At 40.6% G+C, this 18,236-nt stretch overlaps 1 protein-coding gene across 14 annotated transcripts in view; it reads left to right on the plus strand.

The window, feature by feature from the left end:
• DYNC2H1 (dynein cytoplasmic 2 heavy chain 1) overlaps positions 1-18,236 on the plus strand; it is a 278,032-nt gene that overhangs the window by 97,502 nt on the left and 162,294 nt on the right. For all 14 annotated transcript variants that reach the window (XM_084842673.1, XM_084842676.1, XM_084842677.1 and 11 more), the window contains 10 exons: positions 2,008-2,150; positions 2,744-2,825; positions 10,129-10,283; positions 10,854-10,991; positions 11,849-11,962; positions 12,871-13,031; positions 13,241-13,364; positions 15,656-15,777; positions 16,607-16,693; positions 16,874-17,000. In XM_084842673.1, coding sequence (XP_084698799.1) covers positions 2,008-2,150; positions 2,744-2,825; positions 10,129-10,283; positions 10,854-10,991; positions 11,849-11,962; positions 12,871-13,031; positions 13,241-13,364; positions 15,656-15,777; positions 16,607-16,693; positions 16,874-17,000 — 1,253 coding nt within the window. The remainder of the gene's footprint in view (positions 1-2,007; positions 2,151-2,743; positions 2,826-10,128; positions 10,284-10,853; positions 10,992-11,848; positions 11,963-12,870; positions 13,032-13,240; positions 13,365-15,655; positions 15,778-16,606; positions 16,694-16,873; positions 17,001-18,236) is intronic.

The following is an 18,236-nucleotide window of genomic DNA, read 5'->3' on the forward strand; positions in this document are numbered from 1 at the left end:
ATTCCCAGACTAAATCAAAGAGGTGGCGAATAAAAGAAGACAATTTATCAAGGCAAAGAATGTGGCAAAACAAATGAACTTACAATATTACTTAAAATATCCTGCTACACTTTGTATTGTGTCTGAAGGTCAGATGAAGAAGTTTTTAAATCATGAAATGGCAGAGGCTTGGCTTAACGTAAAAATGCGAGAAAATTCTGTTACAACCCCATGAACTGGAATCTTTAAACAAGCTTTGATAACTGTTTGTGCTTAGTCTGTATGACTCAGGCTAATTCAGAAGATAAATGATTATATTTATATTGGTTTATTCACTTTTTTATTTTTTTCTTGCTTTTCTTTATATTTTTAATTTTAAAATAGATAATATATCTAGTATAAAATTTATTACTGATGGTTGAAAGTTTATATTAAGTTTTATTATTATATAATACTATATATATATATATATATATATATATGTATATTATTGCTAATAATATAGGCTTTTAGTAAGGAAGTGTAGACCTGTTTCCTTGATATAAGATTGATATGATATAGAAATGTAAGGTTGTTTATTAAACTGTAAGATTGTTAAGGTTATAGATATAGTTTTTAAAATAGAATGGCATCGGAGGCCGGGGGGTGTTGGAGTTTAAACTTAATTTTTTGAGGGAGAGGGGGAGGGAAGGGGAGGGAATTTTTTTTCTTTTTTTTCTTCACTTCCTTTCCTCCTCCCTTTCCCCCTTTTTCTCTTTTTTCTTTCTCTTTTCTTCTCTCTTTGTTATTGTGGTGTCCTCATCAGAATATTGTACTGTTGGGAAATTGAAGTATTGATTAGGTTGTTGGTAATTTTGATATTGTTTATTTCATTTATAAAAATAAAATAAATAAAAATATATTAAAAAAATTAGTGGGACAATTAAGCCGGAACATAACCCTCTCCCATTGACATCCGTGTGGTGTGTTTTCAATGCCTCTTAAAAATTCATTTGTTTAAGCAGGCTTTCTCTGGCTTGTAAGTAATCATAATTAATCATTCTGCTGCTCCATTTTACTGGTTTCTGTATTGTTTTTATTATTATTGAAGTTGAAATTGTTTTTAATATAGTGTATTTCAAGCTGTTAATTTTATATTGTTATATGTAAACCTCTTAAATATTTTATTATATTAAATAGTATATAAGTATTAACAATAAATAAATAAGGGCACAATCCTATGCATGTTTAGACATAAAAAATTCCTACAACTCCCATCATTGTACTGGGACCTGTAAGACTTCTTTCTGTCTAGACATGTATAGGATTGCACCATAAATCAATGCAATGTAAAAGTGCCTAATTTTAGCTGGGTTATGGCCTTGTTATTATTAATTTTTGCTTGAATGCTGTTATCTCATTGGCTTAGATTGTTTGGCAGGAGCATCTGGTGTTCTGCTCACCGGATGCTCCCATTGGTGGAAGACGGGGAGGTAACTTTCACTGATTTCCCCCTTCCTCCTGCAGCCCCTTGTTCCTCCCAAACATCCACTCTGAAGAGTTGGGGGACCCTAAAACTGTGTGTGAGGGCTGCAGGGGGAGGATGGAATTTCTGAAGGGTTCCTTGCATTCATGGAACATAATTCAGGATCCAAGCTATATTTATTTTTCACATAATATTTATGTATTATGTTATTTATTTATTTTTGTAAATTTGACATTGGCCAGGATCCAAAGTGCCATGCACAGTGTACGTCACAAAAATGGGCTTTTTCGAGGGCCTCTGGACCATCATCACACAAGGGGCTGCAACTGGAAGGAAGAATCAGTCAGTGCTGATGTATGCATATTCAGAAGCACTCCTGGATCCCAGGCATTGTGTTTTTATTATTATTTCTTTATGGCCAGTATGGTTTCAGTCATGTAAACTATACTGTAGCCATAACCTCCAGGCAATATTTTTTTTGCAGGTATATACTTTTAAAATGCTATGTAAGATGGTAACACAACATTTATGATTTTTAATATTCTCTGTTGCATAACCTTTAGGAATCCAACAGAATCTTCATGTTGTGTTGATTATGGATTCTACTAACCTGAATTTCACAATAAATTGTGAAAGTAATCCTGCACTTCATAAGAAGTGCCAGGTGCTCTGGATGGAAAGTTGGTCTGAAAGCAGTATGAAAAAGGTAAATGCAAGAAGAAAAAATAAAGATGCATTCAGTTTATTTAGTATCTTCTAATAGTATTAATTTCTGTTGATTACATATTTATATGTTCAAGTCAGTTCTGTAATTTCATTTAGTTACTAAAATAGAGGCTGGATTAGCAGTTGCTGTGGATAACAAGATATTCTGGAAGTGAACAAGATGACCACTGCATTCTTATCTATGTAGCTGTAACTTTTCTTTGCCATACAGGGCTCCAGACTGGTTGACCACTCATTTCTTCTTTCCACTGCCACAATAGCTTATACCTACTTTTCCCTCTCTGGTTCGGCTTCTAAGTTGTGAAGGTTTTGTAACTTCAAGAGATACAGCACAATTACTCTCCTTTCCAGTGAACCTACCATAAGTAGGGCTTTCCTTCTATTAGTTGTTCAGTTCTATCTTCTCAGAGTGTGTATAATTTAGTTGAACCAGTCAGAGTAGTAGTAGTCAACACTAACTATTTAGGTTAAAATGGGTGGCAACAATACAATGATATTTCTCTGGTAAATTTCTAGTCGCAATGAAAATTCCCAGTAAAGCTATTTGTTCATATCTTAAATTTCACATTTTAGATACCTGAATTGTTATTTACTAAATCAGATGAAAAAGAAAAAGCAGCTAAAACACAAAAGGAGCGCAAAAAGAAGAATTCTGGTAAGTTTTTTTGTTATTCCATTATGCAGTTATATAGCTCCTTCTAAAATGATAGGGTGTGTGCTTTTAAAATTTTAGAATTAAAGATATTTACACATTAAATGAAGATCCATTATATAAAGTATTCATAATTGTAGTAGTCAAATTTGAATGCATCTATTATGCATGGGATTTCAGCAGTAAAGATGACCTTATTACCAACATTATGTTAATTTAGTCCAATTTAAATACTGAATGAGGAATTGACTAAATGGCAGAACCTTGTTACCATGTGCCCTCATCTACATGCGTATACACATATTCACATGTACCTGAATGACACATTTTGGTATTTTTAACCAAAATCACGGTGTGTCACAGCAAGAACTGATCAGGTGGAGAGAGGAGCAAAGGAGACAACAAGTGAGAGGCTACTCAAATATGCAGTTTATTACAAAAACAGGCAGAATAATTAGATGAATGGCAGTGAAATGGAACCAGAAATTATTTGGTTAACTCTTCAAGGGAGATAGGAGTTGAGGAAAGGACTGGAGAAGATGGTGCAGCATACAATGGCTATAGGAAGGAGATAGGAGGTCATAAGAACATAAGAAGAACCATGCTGTTTTAGACCAAGGGTCCATCTAGTCCAGCATTCTGTTCACACAGTGGCCAACCAGCTGTCGACCAGGAACCTACAAGCAGGACACGAGTGCAACAGCACCTTCCCAGCCATGTTCACCAGCAGTTGGTGTACATTGGCAATATACTGGCTCTGATACTCTGATTCACTAGAAACCTGAGAGACACATGCAGAGACTAATACTTTGGGGGGGAAAGAGTCAAGAAGAAAATGTCACTTTGGCCCAAGTGGCACAGCTAGTTTTGCTCTTCTGACTCTTAAAAACTAGCTGAGAGCAGATGAAATTAGAGACAAAGAAGGAAAGTTGAAGTTTGGGTATTGGCTGTCCCAAAGCGAAGGGGGTAGAATTCGGGGGGGGGGGGGTCCTCCTTAGGGATCTGCTATGATCGATGAGTTTGTCTTTTGGACTGGAGCACCAGGTTTATTCCATAGGAAAAACACCCTAGCTCTTAGACAACATGCAGCTTGTTATCCACAAACATCCAGGGAAAAGGCTGTGATGGTAGGGTGAGCCCTTGTAGATCCTCTTGAGCCCCTCATGGTATGGAATTTAAACAAAGCAAAAACTTGGGTTCTGCTTGAACTTTCCAAACAGTACAAAAATGTGTTATAGCAGAATGATGGTCTCTGTTTATTAATTTCTGGAATAACAACTTTCAGAATAAAGTGCAATCATATTTTGTATTTTTGGGTTGTAATTTTTGTGAACTGCTCAGAGAACTTTGACTTTTGGGCAGTATAGAAATTGAATGAATGAATATCTTTTCCATTTCCTGCTATGGATGTTTAGTGTAAAAAAGTTTAGAGTGCAAGATGAGATGGAAGTTCCTGACTTTAATCAGTGCTAATGGGCGACTGAATATCCAGGATACTGTTTTTCAGTGGGTTGTCCAGTATTTCCCGCATGTTGCTTTTCCTCATTAGGGCTCTAGATAAGCCAGCCAGTAGACGCTTGATAGCATTATGAACAAAGTAGGGTGTTTACACTTTCTGGAAGCCCTTTGTCCTCTGAATGGACACTCTTTTGTCTATGCTAATGTTGGACAGGCAGTCTACACTTGCTGCTTTCTTACTCTTTATGACCAGTGTCCTGCCTGATCACTTCACCATGCAAAACTGAGACTTTTTGAGCCATGGTGCTTGGGAAACAATTCGTTGCGCAAATCATTTGATGTTTTATCCTAGATAAAACATCTAGGATAAAATCACTAATTTTGGAGGTTGAAAAAAGGGGGAAAGGCTAGCCTTTCCTTGCAGTATGTGTTATGTTATAAAAAATGTCTAGATTATCTATTTTCTTCAATAGTAAAATTTGAGGAAGCTTGTTTTGAATGCACCATTATATGCTTTGCAGTAGGTAAGTAATAATGAAAGACTATTAGTTGTCAAATAATTTATTTTGGTATCTAGTCTTATTGAAGTACAGGATATGTTCAGAATTAGGATAAATCTAGTTAAATGTTGCTTGGCCTCATTTTAGATGATTCAGAATTTAATAAAGATATTTTTAGATTTAATCAGTAAAACAACTGATGTATAGTTATACAGATCTATTAGAGAGCAATCTGAGACACTGTTTGAGGGGCCATAGGATATTGGGGATGTACCCCTCTGAGACTATAGAACTACAGCCTTGGGGGTGGGGTGGGATCCCTTGCTTAGCTCTTGCTGGCAGGGTTTAGGATTGACAGAGGGCTCTGGGATTGGAGCACTCCATCTAGTGGGCATCCATCCTGAAAGACTAAATAATGGCTGGAGGGCACAACCCTATTGGGTTGCCCCTCACTAGATGGACGCCTCCAGTCTCAGAGGCTGCTGGGTATCTACTGCCCTGCTGCTGCTTGCAGGGCAGGAGGAGTGACGGTGGCAATTTTCGCCTCTCCTCATTTTTTTGTCTTTTTCCTCCAGATGGGCCTCTGAGTCCGTCTAGAGGAGGTGCAGCATTGCTGGGGCCGAGACTGGGTCTGGAGAGGCCATAGGAATTTCCATATCCTGGCCTCTCCCCTCCCCACACACCAGAATGCCCCTTGCTGTTCTCTACAAGGTCCTTCAAGACCACTTATGTCACCTCAGAAAGCAGGCAGCACAGTTTTTTCTGCAGTGTCTGAGAAGGGGCGACAGGAGGTATTAAATTTAGGAATTTCCCTCCCAAAGTCATAGCAGCGTCTGTGGCTTTGGGAGGGGGAATCCAAAAAATCCTATCGTCCCTGGGATGCTCTTCAGAGGCCATAGGATTGCACCCTTAACTTATAATGAAATTAAAATAGATGGAGTGGTGGAAATTATGGTTTATTTCCAAATCAGAGCTTTTATATGTTAATTTCTGATTAAAATTAACTACTTAGGGAATTAAAATTGGTCAGTTGAGGGAAGGTACAGAATTTGAAAAGACAAATCTATTTACAATTCAATATATATAAATACATACATATGTGTGTGTGTGCTTAGTTCAAACTAAATTTTCTTAGAGCATGAATTAGATAAAACTACTTTAAAATAATGATGGTATGTTACCCTTATGGCAATAAGCAAAAGCAATGAGAATTACAATGCCCACTTGCTAGAAATATTTGAGAAGTTAACGTGACTTTTATCACATGGAGTAAACATGTTCATGTACAAAAAACAATCAAACATGAATAATTTTTATCCATAAGATAAAAAGTCTAATGGAGACTTAGAATGCAGTCCTATGAGGGTGACTTATGGTAATCCAAAGCAGAGTGGGGGATGGCTTATGGCCATCCGATGCAGAGCTTCATCTCCATGCTCTCCCACTTTGCATTTCAGCTGTTGTTCAGTCGTTCAGTCGCGTCCGACTCTTCGTGACCCCATGGACCATAGCACGCCAGGCCTTCCTGTCCTGCGCTCTCTCCTGGAGTGTGCTCAAATTCATATTCATTGCATCGGTGATGCTATCTAGCCATCTCATCCTCTGTCATCCCCTTCTCCTTTTGCCTTCAGTCTTTCCCAGCATCAGGGTCTTTTCCAGTGAGTTTTCTCTTCGCATTAGGTGGCCAAAATATTTGAGCTTCAGCTTCAGTATCTGTCCTTCCAATGAGTACTCAGGCTTGATTTCCTTTAGGATGGACTGATTGGACCTCCTTGCAGTCCAGGGGACTCGTAAGAGTCTTCTCCAGCACCACAGTTGGAAAGCATCAATTCTTCGGCGCTCAGCCTTCCTTATAGTCCAGCTCTCACAGCCATACATTACTACTGGGAAAACCATAGCTTTGATTAGACAGACCTTTGTCGGCAAGGTGATGTCTCTGCTTCTTACTATGCTGTCTAGGTTTGCCGTAGCTTTCCTCCCAAGGAGCAAGCGTCTTTTAATTTCATGGCTACAGTCACCGTCTGCGGTGATCTTGGAGCCCAAGAAAGTAAAATCTGTCACTGCTTCCATTTCTTCCCCTTCTATATGCCAGGAAGGGATGGGGCCAGATGCCATGATCTTCGTTTTTTTAATGTTGAGTTTCAAACCAGCTTTTGCACTCTCCTCTTTCACCCTCAACAAGAGGCTCTTTAGATCCTCTTCGCTTTCTGCCATTAGGGTGGTATCGTCTGCATATCAGAGGTTGTTGATAATTCTCCCGGCAATCTTAATTCCGACCTGTGATTCATCCAACCCGGCGCTTCTTATGATGTACTCTGCATATAAGTTAAATAAGCAGGGTGACAATATGCAGCCTTGTCGTACTCCTTTCCCAATTTGGAACCACTCGGTTGTTCCATGTCTGGTTTTTACTGTTGTTTCTTGACCCTCGTACAGGTTTCTCAGGAGACAGGTAAGGTGGTCTGGTACTCCCATCACTTTAAGAATTTGCCACAGTTTGTTGTGATCCACACAATCAAAGGCTTTAGCGTAGTCAATGAAGCAGAAATAGACGTTTTTCTGGAATTCTCTTGCTTTCTCCATGATCCAGCGAACGTTGGCGATTTGATCTCTAGTTCCTCTGCCTCTTCGAAACCCAGCTTGTACTTCCGGTAGTTCTTGGTTTGCATACTGCTGAAGCCTAGCTTGTAGGATTTTGAGCATCACCTTGCTGGCATGTGAAATGAGCGCAATTGTGCGGTAGTTTGAACACTCTTTGGCGTTGCCCTTCTTTGGAATTGGAATGTAAACTGACTTTTTCCAGTCTTGTGGCCACTGTTGAGTGTTCCAGATTTGTTGGCATATTGAGTGCAGCACTTTAACAGCATCATCTTTTAGGATTTTAAATAGCTCAGCTGGAATGCTGTCATCTCCGCTAGCTTTGTTGTTACTAATGCTTCCTAAGGCCCACTTGACTTCACCCTTGAGGATGTCCGGCTCAAGTTCAGTGACAGCACTACCATGGCTATCAGGGACATTCAGATCTTTCCTGTATGGTTCTTCTGTGTACTCTTGCCACCTCTTCTTAATCTCATCTGCTTCTGTTAGGTCCCTGCCTTCTTTGTCCTTTATCATGCCCGTCTTTGCACAAAACTTTCCCTTGAGATCTCCAATTTTCTTGAAGAGATCTCTAGTCTTTCCCATTCTGTTGTTTTCCTCGATTTCTTTACATTGTTCATTTAAGAAGGCCTTCTTGTCTCTCCTTGCTATTCTCTGGAACTCTGCATTCAGTTGGATATATCTTCCCCTTTCTCCCTTGCTTTTCGCTTCCCTTCTTTCTTCAGCTACTTGTAAAGCCTCCTCAGACAGCCACTTTGCTTTCTTGCATTTCTTTTTCTTTGGGATGGATTGAGTTGCTCCCTCCTGAACAATGTTACGGACCTCCGTCCATAGTTCCTCAGGCACTCTGTCTATCAGTTCTAATCCCTTAAATCTGTTCCTCACCTCCACTGTATATTCATAAGGGATATGATTTAGGTCATACCTGAATGGTTTAGTGGTTTTCCCTACGTTCTTCAATTTAAGATGAAATTTGGCAAGAAGACGCTCATGATCTGAGCCACAGTCAGCTCCAGGTCTTGTTTTTACTGACTGTATAGAGCTTCTCCATCTTTGACTGCAAAGGACATAATCAATCTGATTTTGATATTGACCATCTGGTGATGTTCATGTGTAGAGTCGTCTCTTGTGCTGTTGGAAAAGAATGTTTGCTATGATCAGCGTGTTCTCTTGCAAAACTCTATTAGCCTTTGTCCTGCTTCATTTTGTACACCAAGGCCATGCCTGCCTGTTATCCCGGTGATTTCTTGATTTCCTACTTTAGCATTCCAATCCCCTATGATGAAGAGGACATCTTTTTTTGGTGTTAGTTCTAGAAGGTGTTGTAGGTCTTCATAGAACCCATCAACCTCAGCTTCTTCGGCCTCAGTGGTTGGGGCATAGACTTGAATTACTGTGATGTTGAATGGTTTGCCTTGGATTCGTACTGAGATCATTCTATCATTTTTAAGATTGTACCCCAGTACTGCTTTTCCCACCCTTTTGTTGACTATGAGTGCTACTCCATTTCTTCTAAGGGATTCTTGCCCACAGTAGTAGATATGATGGTCACCTGAATTAAATTTGCCCATGCCTGTCCATTTTAGTTTGCTGATTCCCAAGATGTCGATGTTCAATCTTGCCATCTCATGTTTGACCACCTCCAGCTTACCTTGATTCATTGATCTGACATTCCAGGTTCCTAAACAATATTGTTCTTTACAGCATCGGATTTTCTTTTCACCACCAGACACATCCACAGCTGAGTGTCCTTTCGGCTTTGGCCCAGCCGCTTCACTCTTTCTGGCGCTACTTGGAAATGCCCTCTGCTCTTCCCCAGTAGTATATTGGACACCTTCCGACCTGAGGGGCTCATCTTCCGGCGTCATCTCTTTTAGCCTTGTGATACATTCCATGGGGTTTTCTTGGCAAGAATACTGGAGTGGGTTGCCATTTCCTTCTCCAGTGGACCACATTTTGTCAGAACTCTCTGCCATGACCTGTCCGTCTTGGGTGGCCCTGCACGGCATAGCTTATGGCTTCACTGAGTTATGCAAGCCCCTTCGCCACAACAAGGCAGTGATCCATGAAGGGGTTCATTTCAGCTAGATGGGCTTTTTTGCCCATCTAGCTGAGGCATCGGGGAGAGGGAGGGAAGGAGGCTTGGGAGACCGGAGGATTCCTTGGAAGCTGGCCACCCCAGTTCCCTCCCTGCCCACAGGAATAGCCCCTTTACTGAGCTGCCATTTTGCATAAAATAGCAGCTCGTTCTTTTTACGTAAAGGGGCTTTTTATGAAAATAGCAGATGTAAAAGGGCCATTAACACAAAATTACAGGTGTCGTGCATGTGTAAATGGTCATTGCACAAAATGGTGGCTCAGCAAGGGAGCAGAGACTGCCACACATTCTTGACTGAGTTGGGCAAGCTTGATGGTCTGCGGACTGGAGTCTGGGAGGCCGAGCAGGGGGGTGTCTGCCATACTGCATCCCCCTCTTGGACTCTCTCAATGTTACCTTTGTGACCTCAGAGAGGCAGCAGGCATGGTTCTCTCCGTGCCGGCTGCAAGGGGGAGGGAGATGGGGTGGATCTAGGAATCTGAACTATCCTATGACTCCTATGACTCCATAGAATCTGCCTAGGGGCCATAGGATCACTCTCTTAATCTATTTCTCTTTTAAGATATAGAATATAAACTTTGTTTTTAGTAAGATTTGTGTCTGTATATTATTGACCCGCACAGGAATGTTAAATGTGTAACGTGTTTTTTAGATGATTCTGAGTTCTTAAAGTCATTTTTGATGATCCATGAGTCATGTAAACCCTATGGTGCTACACCCAGAAGATACATGACTTTCCTGCATATGTATCGTGCCATACATAATAGCAAAAGGACGGAGTTAATAAAAAGGCAAAGCCATTTGCAGGTATGTAAGATTCTTTTGATTTGCATTATCTTTCAGAACGATGCATCGGGGGTGGGGGTGGGAATTTGTTTTGCTCCAACACGGAGAACCCTTTATCTATGCTGAAGAAGTTTGAGGATATTTATCTCCACTATCTGAATCACTTGAGTAAGGGTTTTGTGCAGTTCCTTTCCTCCTAGTGGTATTTCTAATAAGCATATTTGAGTAGTAGCCCTGTTTATCTGAACATCTCAGTAATCTAGCAGTGGTCATCTCCTGGTCATGCTGCAGTGTCTAATTAAATAAATTTAAAATAGAATTTTAGCCAAAGTGTGAATACTTTGGTTGCAACTTTTCCTTATACTTTTTACCAATATTTGGAATATTTTCTCAAAGAAAAGTCAAGACCTTTCTGATTAGGTTTGCATTGGTATCTTGAATTAAGCAAGTACTGATTTCACTTTAACTGATAGCCTTTGGTCTGTTTTTTAAAACATTTTCTACCATCAGCCTTCAGGAACTGGCTATATACAAACATGAAGGATTTGTTTCTGTACATTTTTAAGTGACATTCATCCAAACTCTGTTTAGGCTGGAGTGGCTAAATTGAATGAAGCGAAAGCTCTTGTTGATGAATTGAACAAGAAAGCTGAAGAACAAAGTATTTTGCTCAAAATGAAGCAAGATGAGGCTGATGCTGCCCTTCAAGAAATCACTGTTTCTATGCAGGTATGCAAAAGATCTATGCAAAACATGTGGTGCTATGATAATAATAGCATGAAACAGAAATTAATCAGGGATTTCTACAGAAGCCAGCTTTGGAGGTAAAAAATGAGAGGCAAGGTTCTTTGCGTTATCAACACTGCAGGGTGTAATATGTTGGTTCTAATACAAAATTGCTCATAGCACCATAGGACTTGCACATTAGGTCTGTGTTATACTCAGATATATGTAAAATGAATATGGATCAACCTACAGTAATTCTAGACATCTCTACAAGTCTATGTTAAATTACCAATATAAACACTCCCTCTGCAGGTAGTGAATACTTCCATACCCACTGGTCACAAATTCTGCCCAAAATGTCACCGTCATTTGTTCCCTACAGAGATGGGCAGCCTATGCAATTATGCAGTTTCAAGTAGCTTAAGGTCTCTTGTGAAGTAGCCTTGTGAGGTAGTGTTAATTTGTGTTGATTCTAATGTGGTGCAAGAATCCTTCCAGTGACATTATGCTGAAGTTGCTCTAATATCCTTCAAGATAGCACGAAAAGAGAACCATTGGCACTCCTATCCTTTACCGGCCAGAGCATTGCTATACATGAGTCAGGGAGACTGCACAGATGCAGAACTGTGGGTGGATGCTCCTGTACTATAGGTTTGGATCATGTCCTAGGGCAGTGGATAGGGCCCTACTATCTGATCCTGTCAGCCTCTGTATCACAGCAGTTCATAGATCTAGACCATTAGTACAAAATCACCATAAAGAGTAAAAGTCCTAATGCTGCAAAGAGTCATGGATGCATTATTCAACAAATGTATATGCATATAAGCAGCTCTCTTAAATGACAATCTTCTTTCTCCTAGGATGCAAGTGAGCAAAAATCAGAAATGGAAAAAATAAAACAGAAAATAGCACAAGAAGTTGTAAAAATTGAAGAAAGAAAAACAATAATTGAGAATGAACTAAAGGAGGTTCAGGTAATCAGAATGGAAAATTATTAATTTTTCTTGACTTTATATCTTGCTTTATAAACCAAAAAGAAAATAGTGGAGCTCCATGTGGGGCTGCCCCCCCACCCCCGCACTGTTATTTTCCTTTACATACAATGAAGGGGAAATGTGGATTTTAAGGGGACAAGTACTGGGAAAAAAACATGCTTGAGTGATAACTGTTTCCTCTCCTCTCATCAGTTTTTGGCTCTCTGTTCTCATGCGGTGTGCTCCCAGCAGTCTGTCCAGAATTCACATAGCTCTTTATCATATAAGTACTCTTCTTGTGGTTCTTTTCTGACCAGCTGCTTGTCTTTCCCATGATCTTCTGTCTCTTTCCCCATGCTCTTTCTTAATCTGGTGCTGCAATCCCTGCTGTAGTTTTCCATTCCTTCCTGGTGTTTTGTATCTGGATCTTGATTTTTTTTTTGGTACCCCTTTAAATAAATGCTGGACCTATGCAACTTCTAGGCTCTAGCTCCCACATTGACAGTAGGAGGACCATCAGCTTCTTGCCCCACAAGAAGTAGAGAAGCTAACCATGAAGGTGACAGTGAACTGGGGAGAAGAAAAGCATGTGGAGAGTAATGAAGGGATCAGTGGATGGTGCAGGGATACAGAATAACATGGAAAGGTTTATTAGGAGACGTAGTGGGAATCATGGAGGAGAGGGGTTGTATTGATGATCCTGTTCCCTTCTTATCCATTTTGCATAAAGAATGACCACAAATCCTATTTAAACATTCTCATAAGTTCCCACTTATTTCACTTGTTTCCAATAAAGCTTTGAGATTATGAAGACATTGTTGAATTCTAACTTCAATAAAGAGAATAAAATGACAGTTTTGTTAAAACTGAGTAACTTTAGTAATTTTCCTATGTTTGTACTTTTTTAGCCATTGGTTACTGAAGCTAAATTAGCAGTTGGAAATATTAAACCAGAATCTCTGTCAGAAATCCGCTCCCTGCGTATGCCACCTGACATAATTAGAGACATATTAGAAGGAGTCTTACGGCTGATGGGTATCTTTGATACATCATGGGTGAGCATGAAGAGGTAATTGTTGTGAAAAACAACATTGTTGTATTTCTTTCCAAACTCGTGTATTTTATTCTGAATGCCAAAGGAAGACCATGGTGATAATTACAGATGAAATCCAGGTATTGCATGCCAAGTATTGTAACACAGACACTATTTTCATTGAAATGCCAAATTTTATATTTTTCCTCTTCCTTATGAATTCAGTTATTTAATATATTTTGTAGTTTCCTTGCCAAAAGAGGTGTGAGAGAAGACATTGCAACCTTTGATGCTCGAAATATTCCAAAGGAAATTCGTGAGAGTGTAGAAGAACTCCTAGCTAAGAATAAGGCATCTTTCGATCCAAAGGTAATTTCTTTGGGCGGTACCCAATGCAAACTACCGCTGATATAAACTATGTTGTGCTGCTAACATAAATGATCTTTTGTTGTTGTTGTTCAGTCGTTCAGTCGTGTCCGACTCTTCGTGACCCCATGGACCATAGCACGCCAGGTCTTCCTGTCCTGCGCTCTCTCCCGGAGCATGCTCAAGTCCATATTCATTGCATCAGTAATGCTATCTAGCCATCTCATCCTCTGCCGTCCCCTTCTCCTTTTGCCTTCAGTCTTTCCCAAAGGGTCTTTTCCAGAGAGTTTTCTCTTCGCATTAGGTGGCCAAATTATTTGCGCTTCAGCTTCAGTCTCTGTCCTTCCAATGAGCACTCAGGGTTGATTTCCTTTAGGATGGACTGATTGGACCTCCTTGCAGTCCAGGGGACTTGTAAGAGTCTGCTCCAGCACTACAGTTCGAAAGCTTCAATTCTTCGGCGCTCAGCCTTCCTTATAGTCCAGCTCTCACAGCCATACATTACTACTGGGAAAACCACAGCTTTGATTAGACGGACCTTTGTCGGCAAGGTGATGTCTCTGCTTCTTACTATGCTGCCTAGGTTTGCCATAGCTTTCCTCCCCAGGAGCAAGCGTCTTTTAATTTCATGGCTACGGTCACCGTCTGCGGTGATTTTGGAGCCCAAGAAAGTAAAATCTGTCACTGCTTCCATTTCTTCCCCTTCTATATTCCAGGAAGGGATGGGGCCAGATGCCATGATCTTCGTTTTTTTTAATGTTGAGTTTCAAACCAGCTTTTGCACTCTCCTCTTTCACCCTCAACAAGAGGCTCTTTAGATCCTCTTCGCTTTCTGCCATCGGGGTGGTATCGTCTGCATATCTGAGGTTGCTGATAATTCTCCCAGCAGTCTTAATTCCGACCTGTGATTCATCCAACCCAGCGTTTCTCATGATGTACTCTGCATATAAGTTAAATAAGCAGGGCGACAATATACAGCCTTGTCATAATCCTTTCCCAATTTGGAACCACTCGGTTGTTCCATGTCTGGTTCTTACTGTTGCTTCTTGACCTTTGTACAGGTTTCTCAGGAGACAGGTAAGGGGGTCTGGTACTCCCATCTCTTTAAGAATTTTTCCAGAGTTTGTTGTGATCCACACAATCAAAGGCTTTAGCGTAGTCAATGAAGCAGAAATAGACGTTTTTCTGGAATTCTCTTGCTTTCTCCATGATCCGGCGAATGTTGGCGATTTGATCTCTAGTTCCTCTGCCTCTTCGAAACCCAGCTTGTACTTCTGGTAGTTCTTGTTTCGCATACTACTGAAACCTAGCTTGTAGGATTTTGAGCGTAACCTTGCTGGCATATGAAATGAGCACAATTGTACGGTAGTTTGAACACTCTTTGGCGTTGCCCTTCTTTGGAATTGGAATGTAAACTGACCTTTTCCAGTCTTGTGGCCAGTGCTGAGTGTTCCAAATTTGTTGGCATTATTGTTTAATATTAACAAACAATATTTAACAAACAATATTGTTCTTTACAGCATCGGATTTTCTTTTCACCACCAGACACATCCACAGCTGAGTGTCCTTTCGGCTTTGGCCCAGCCGCTTCACTCTTTCTGGCGCTACTTGGAAATACCCTCTGCTCTTCCCCAGTAGTATATTGGACACCTTCCGACCTGAGGGGCTCATCTTCCGGCGTCATCTCTTTTAGCCTTGTGATACGTTCCATGGGGTTTTCTTGGCAAGAATACTGGAGTGGGTTGCCATTTCCTTCTCCAGTGGACCACATTTTGTCAGAACTCTCTGCCATGACCTGTCCGTCTTGGGTGGCCCTGCACGGCATAGCTTATGGCTTCACTGAGTTACGCAAGCCCCTTCGCCACAACAAGGCAGTGATCCATGAAGGGGCACTTAAATTAGTACAACATGATTTATGTTAGTGGTAGTTTCATATTAGATACTGCCCATTATGTGCTTAATAAATATTGGTTGAATGAATTATAGATTGCAATCACTCATTATCCAAAGCTACCCTATCTTTGCAGTGCAAAATAATTTGTACTGGTAAACAATGCTAGATGGCTGGTGGGAAAAGAGAGACTACCATTTATTAGTTATTTTTATATGCTGCTGCTGCAATACTGCTCAGTAAATCAATTATCCTATTGTTTTTAATGCAGTATATAATTGCCAGTGTTGCTATATTGCTTTTTCTATATGTATTGATGCATTGTTTTTGTATGAGCGTATTTAAACTGTTAAAATGGGTGCATATATCCTCAATATAAAATATGTATGTTTTAATATTTCAGAATGCAAAAAGAGCCAGTATTGCAGCTGCACCCTTAGCAGCATGGGTTAAAGCTAATGTTCAGTATTCCTATGTCCTGGAACGTATTCAGCCTCTGGAAACTGAACAGGCAGGCCTAGAAGCGTGAGTAATAAATATATTTTTTACAGTTCTGAATTCCAAAATGGACATCAGATATATAGTAGGCAAGCTCATATTTTACATTGGGCAGACTTGATAGATGAAGAGTTTGACTCAAACCTGAAGAATAAATACAGCATATCTGTGAACTGTAATTTGGTATCCAACATGGTTGTGGCTTCAGTGTTGAAGTAGTTGACCACTCCTAGACTACACCAACAGATGTTGACACTAGGAAAACATTTCATTATCTTATTGTGTTTCTTACTTAGAGCAATGTGATAGCTCTTTAGACTGCAGCTACAATTCTGTGCATATTCGGAGTAAGTTCCACTGTGGGACTGCACATCTTTAAATGTGCTGAGAATATATGCATGGTTGTTGAGAGCTCAGTGCTACCTATGCTCAACTATTATTTATTTATTTATTTATTTTTAGTCTGCCTTTCAGGGTAAAGCCTCTCAAAACTCATGCAGAATAGAAAACATACAAGAATATACAAATAAGCAATAAATATATCATAAAATACTATAAAAACTATAAAAACAAATTACACCAATAAAACCTGCAGCCCAGAGATTCTGGGGAAGCCAATGAAAACAGGTGGGTCTTCAGAACCTTCCTGAAGGACTTACAAAGAAGGGGCCTGATGAAACCCTGATGGAAGCTGGTTCCAGGGGTGCAGGGCCACTACTGAAGAGGTCCTCTCCCTTGTACTCACCGGCTTAACTGCCCTTGGTGGCAGGCAAGTGAAAAGGGCCTCTGTTGATGACCTCAAAGTGTGGGCAAGCTGGTATAGAATATCTCAATTAGTATTCCTAATATATTTCAGTAACCTCAGGAAAACAGAAGACAGAAAACAGAAGCTGGAAGACTTGGTTAATTCTGTTGGTCAAAAAGTAGCAGAGTTAAAAGATAAGTATGTATTTGTTTTATCCAAACAGTTTTGATTTGTTCCCCGATACTTGATTTTAATATTTTAGCTAATAACATCTTTTTTAAAAAAGAAATGCTTTCCATTTGAAATGATAATTAAGTTCAACTTCAAAGCACATTGTTTTGTTCTCGAAGATGTCTTAAAAGTGCACTTTGTCTATAGGTTCCAGGCCAGAACAAGTGAGGCAGCTAAGCTTGAAGCAGAACTGGCTAAAGCAATGGAGACCGTGAAAGCTGCAGAGATACTGATTAAGCAGCTTGATAGAGAACATAAAAGATGGAACACACAGGTTGGTTGTTGAAGCTTCAATAAAAGTATGCCTTTGTTATCTTAAATGTGTTTTCTTTTTGAAAAGCTTTTCTTAAAATGTTCACTTTCAATTATTGTGTGTTTGTTTCTTTTCAATTAATATGGGGTTCTTTACTGATTAAGGGAGTAACTGTCAGGAGCGCCCCAGTGGCCTCTTTCAGTACACTCCAATAGCCAACTCAAGACACAGTCAAAAGGATTCTTTTCAAGGCTTTAATCCTTTTACAAGTTAATGACTCTTTCAGATGCTAATCACCAGCGACTAAGCAATGAACAGCAGAGTAGCCTATGCTCCGGGTAGGCAGTTGGTCCCCATTTGAAGGAGAATCACTTGAAGACCCTGAACTTATGGGCTAGGGAGAGATCCTCCCTCTTTCCCTTGGGTCCACAGGACACGGCCGTTGCTTGCACGCCAAATGGGAGCTACGCCTCCTTTCCGCGCCCTCCATCGCTCGTCGCTCCCTGCGTCTGCGTCGAGCGTCTAGCAAGCCCCCCTCCCGCACTTTCTCACTGCCAGGGTCACTATCTATCTCTGGAATGCTGGCAGGAGGAATCTCTGCCAGCTGCTGTGCCTGTGAGGGATGAGCTGGCTTCTCTCCCACGGATTGCTGATCCTCCTCAGAATCAGAACTGCTCTGGGGTTCTATCAGCTCAGTTTCCACCCTGACAGTAACCCTATGCTTTCCAGGGAGTGTTCTGATGTTGGAGTTCTCCAAACGTGCAATGCTCTGCTGGCAGATAGAGCAACAGAGACTATCTTTGCCTCTCCATTCTCCTTCTGTTGCTTTTCTCACTAGATGTGCCTTTGAGCACGTTTAGTGGAGTGGCGGAGCTGGGAGGTTTCTGGATGTTGTGGATCCTCAGTGGCTCCTCTCCTTGCCTCCTTCCCCCTCATTTGTATCCTCACCCGAGGTCAGAGCTCCGCGGTGCTTTCTGTGGTTGCTGCAAGGGGTGGGGGGAAACATCTTTGTTTGGATTTCCCCTCCCAAGGTTGTAGCAAAGTCTACGGCCATGGAATGAGAATTCTGAAATATCCTGTGGCCCCTGGCCTGCCAAACAAAATATCTTGGAGAGGATCCATTTTAGCCTTTCCACCTCATAAGACTTTGTCTGTCTTCTGTTGTGACAGAGCAAGCTTAGGCTAGTCTCTGTGCTAGGTTTGAGTGCTCTGAAGTATTAAAAACAAATTTAAGGTACAATCTTTTCTGGATATGAG

This window comes from Heloderma suspectum, chromosome 3 (assembly GCF_057233095.1).
Source record: "Heloderma suspectum isolate Gila_16-S chromosome 3, 16-S_ref, whole genome shotgun sequence".
NCBI classification, from domain to species: Eukaryota; Metazoa; Chordata; class Lepidosauria; order Squamata; family Helodermatidae; genus Heloderma; species Heloderma suspectum.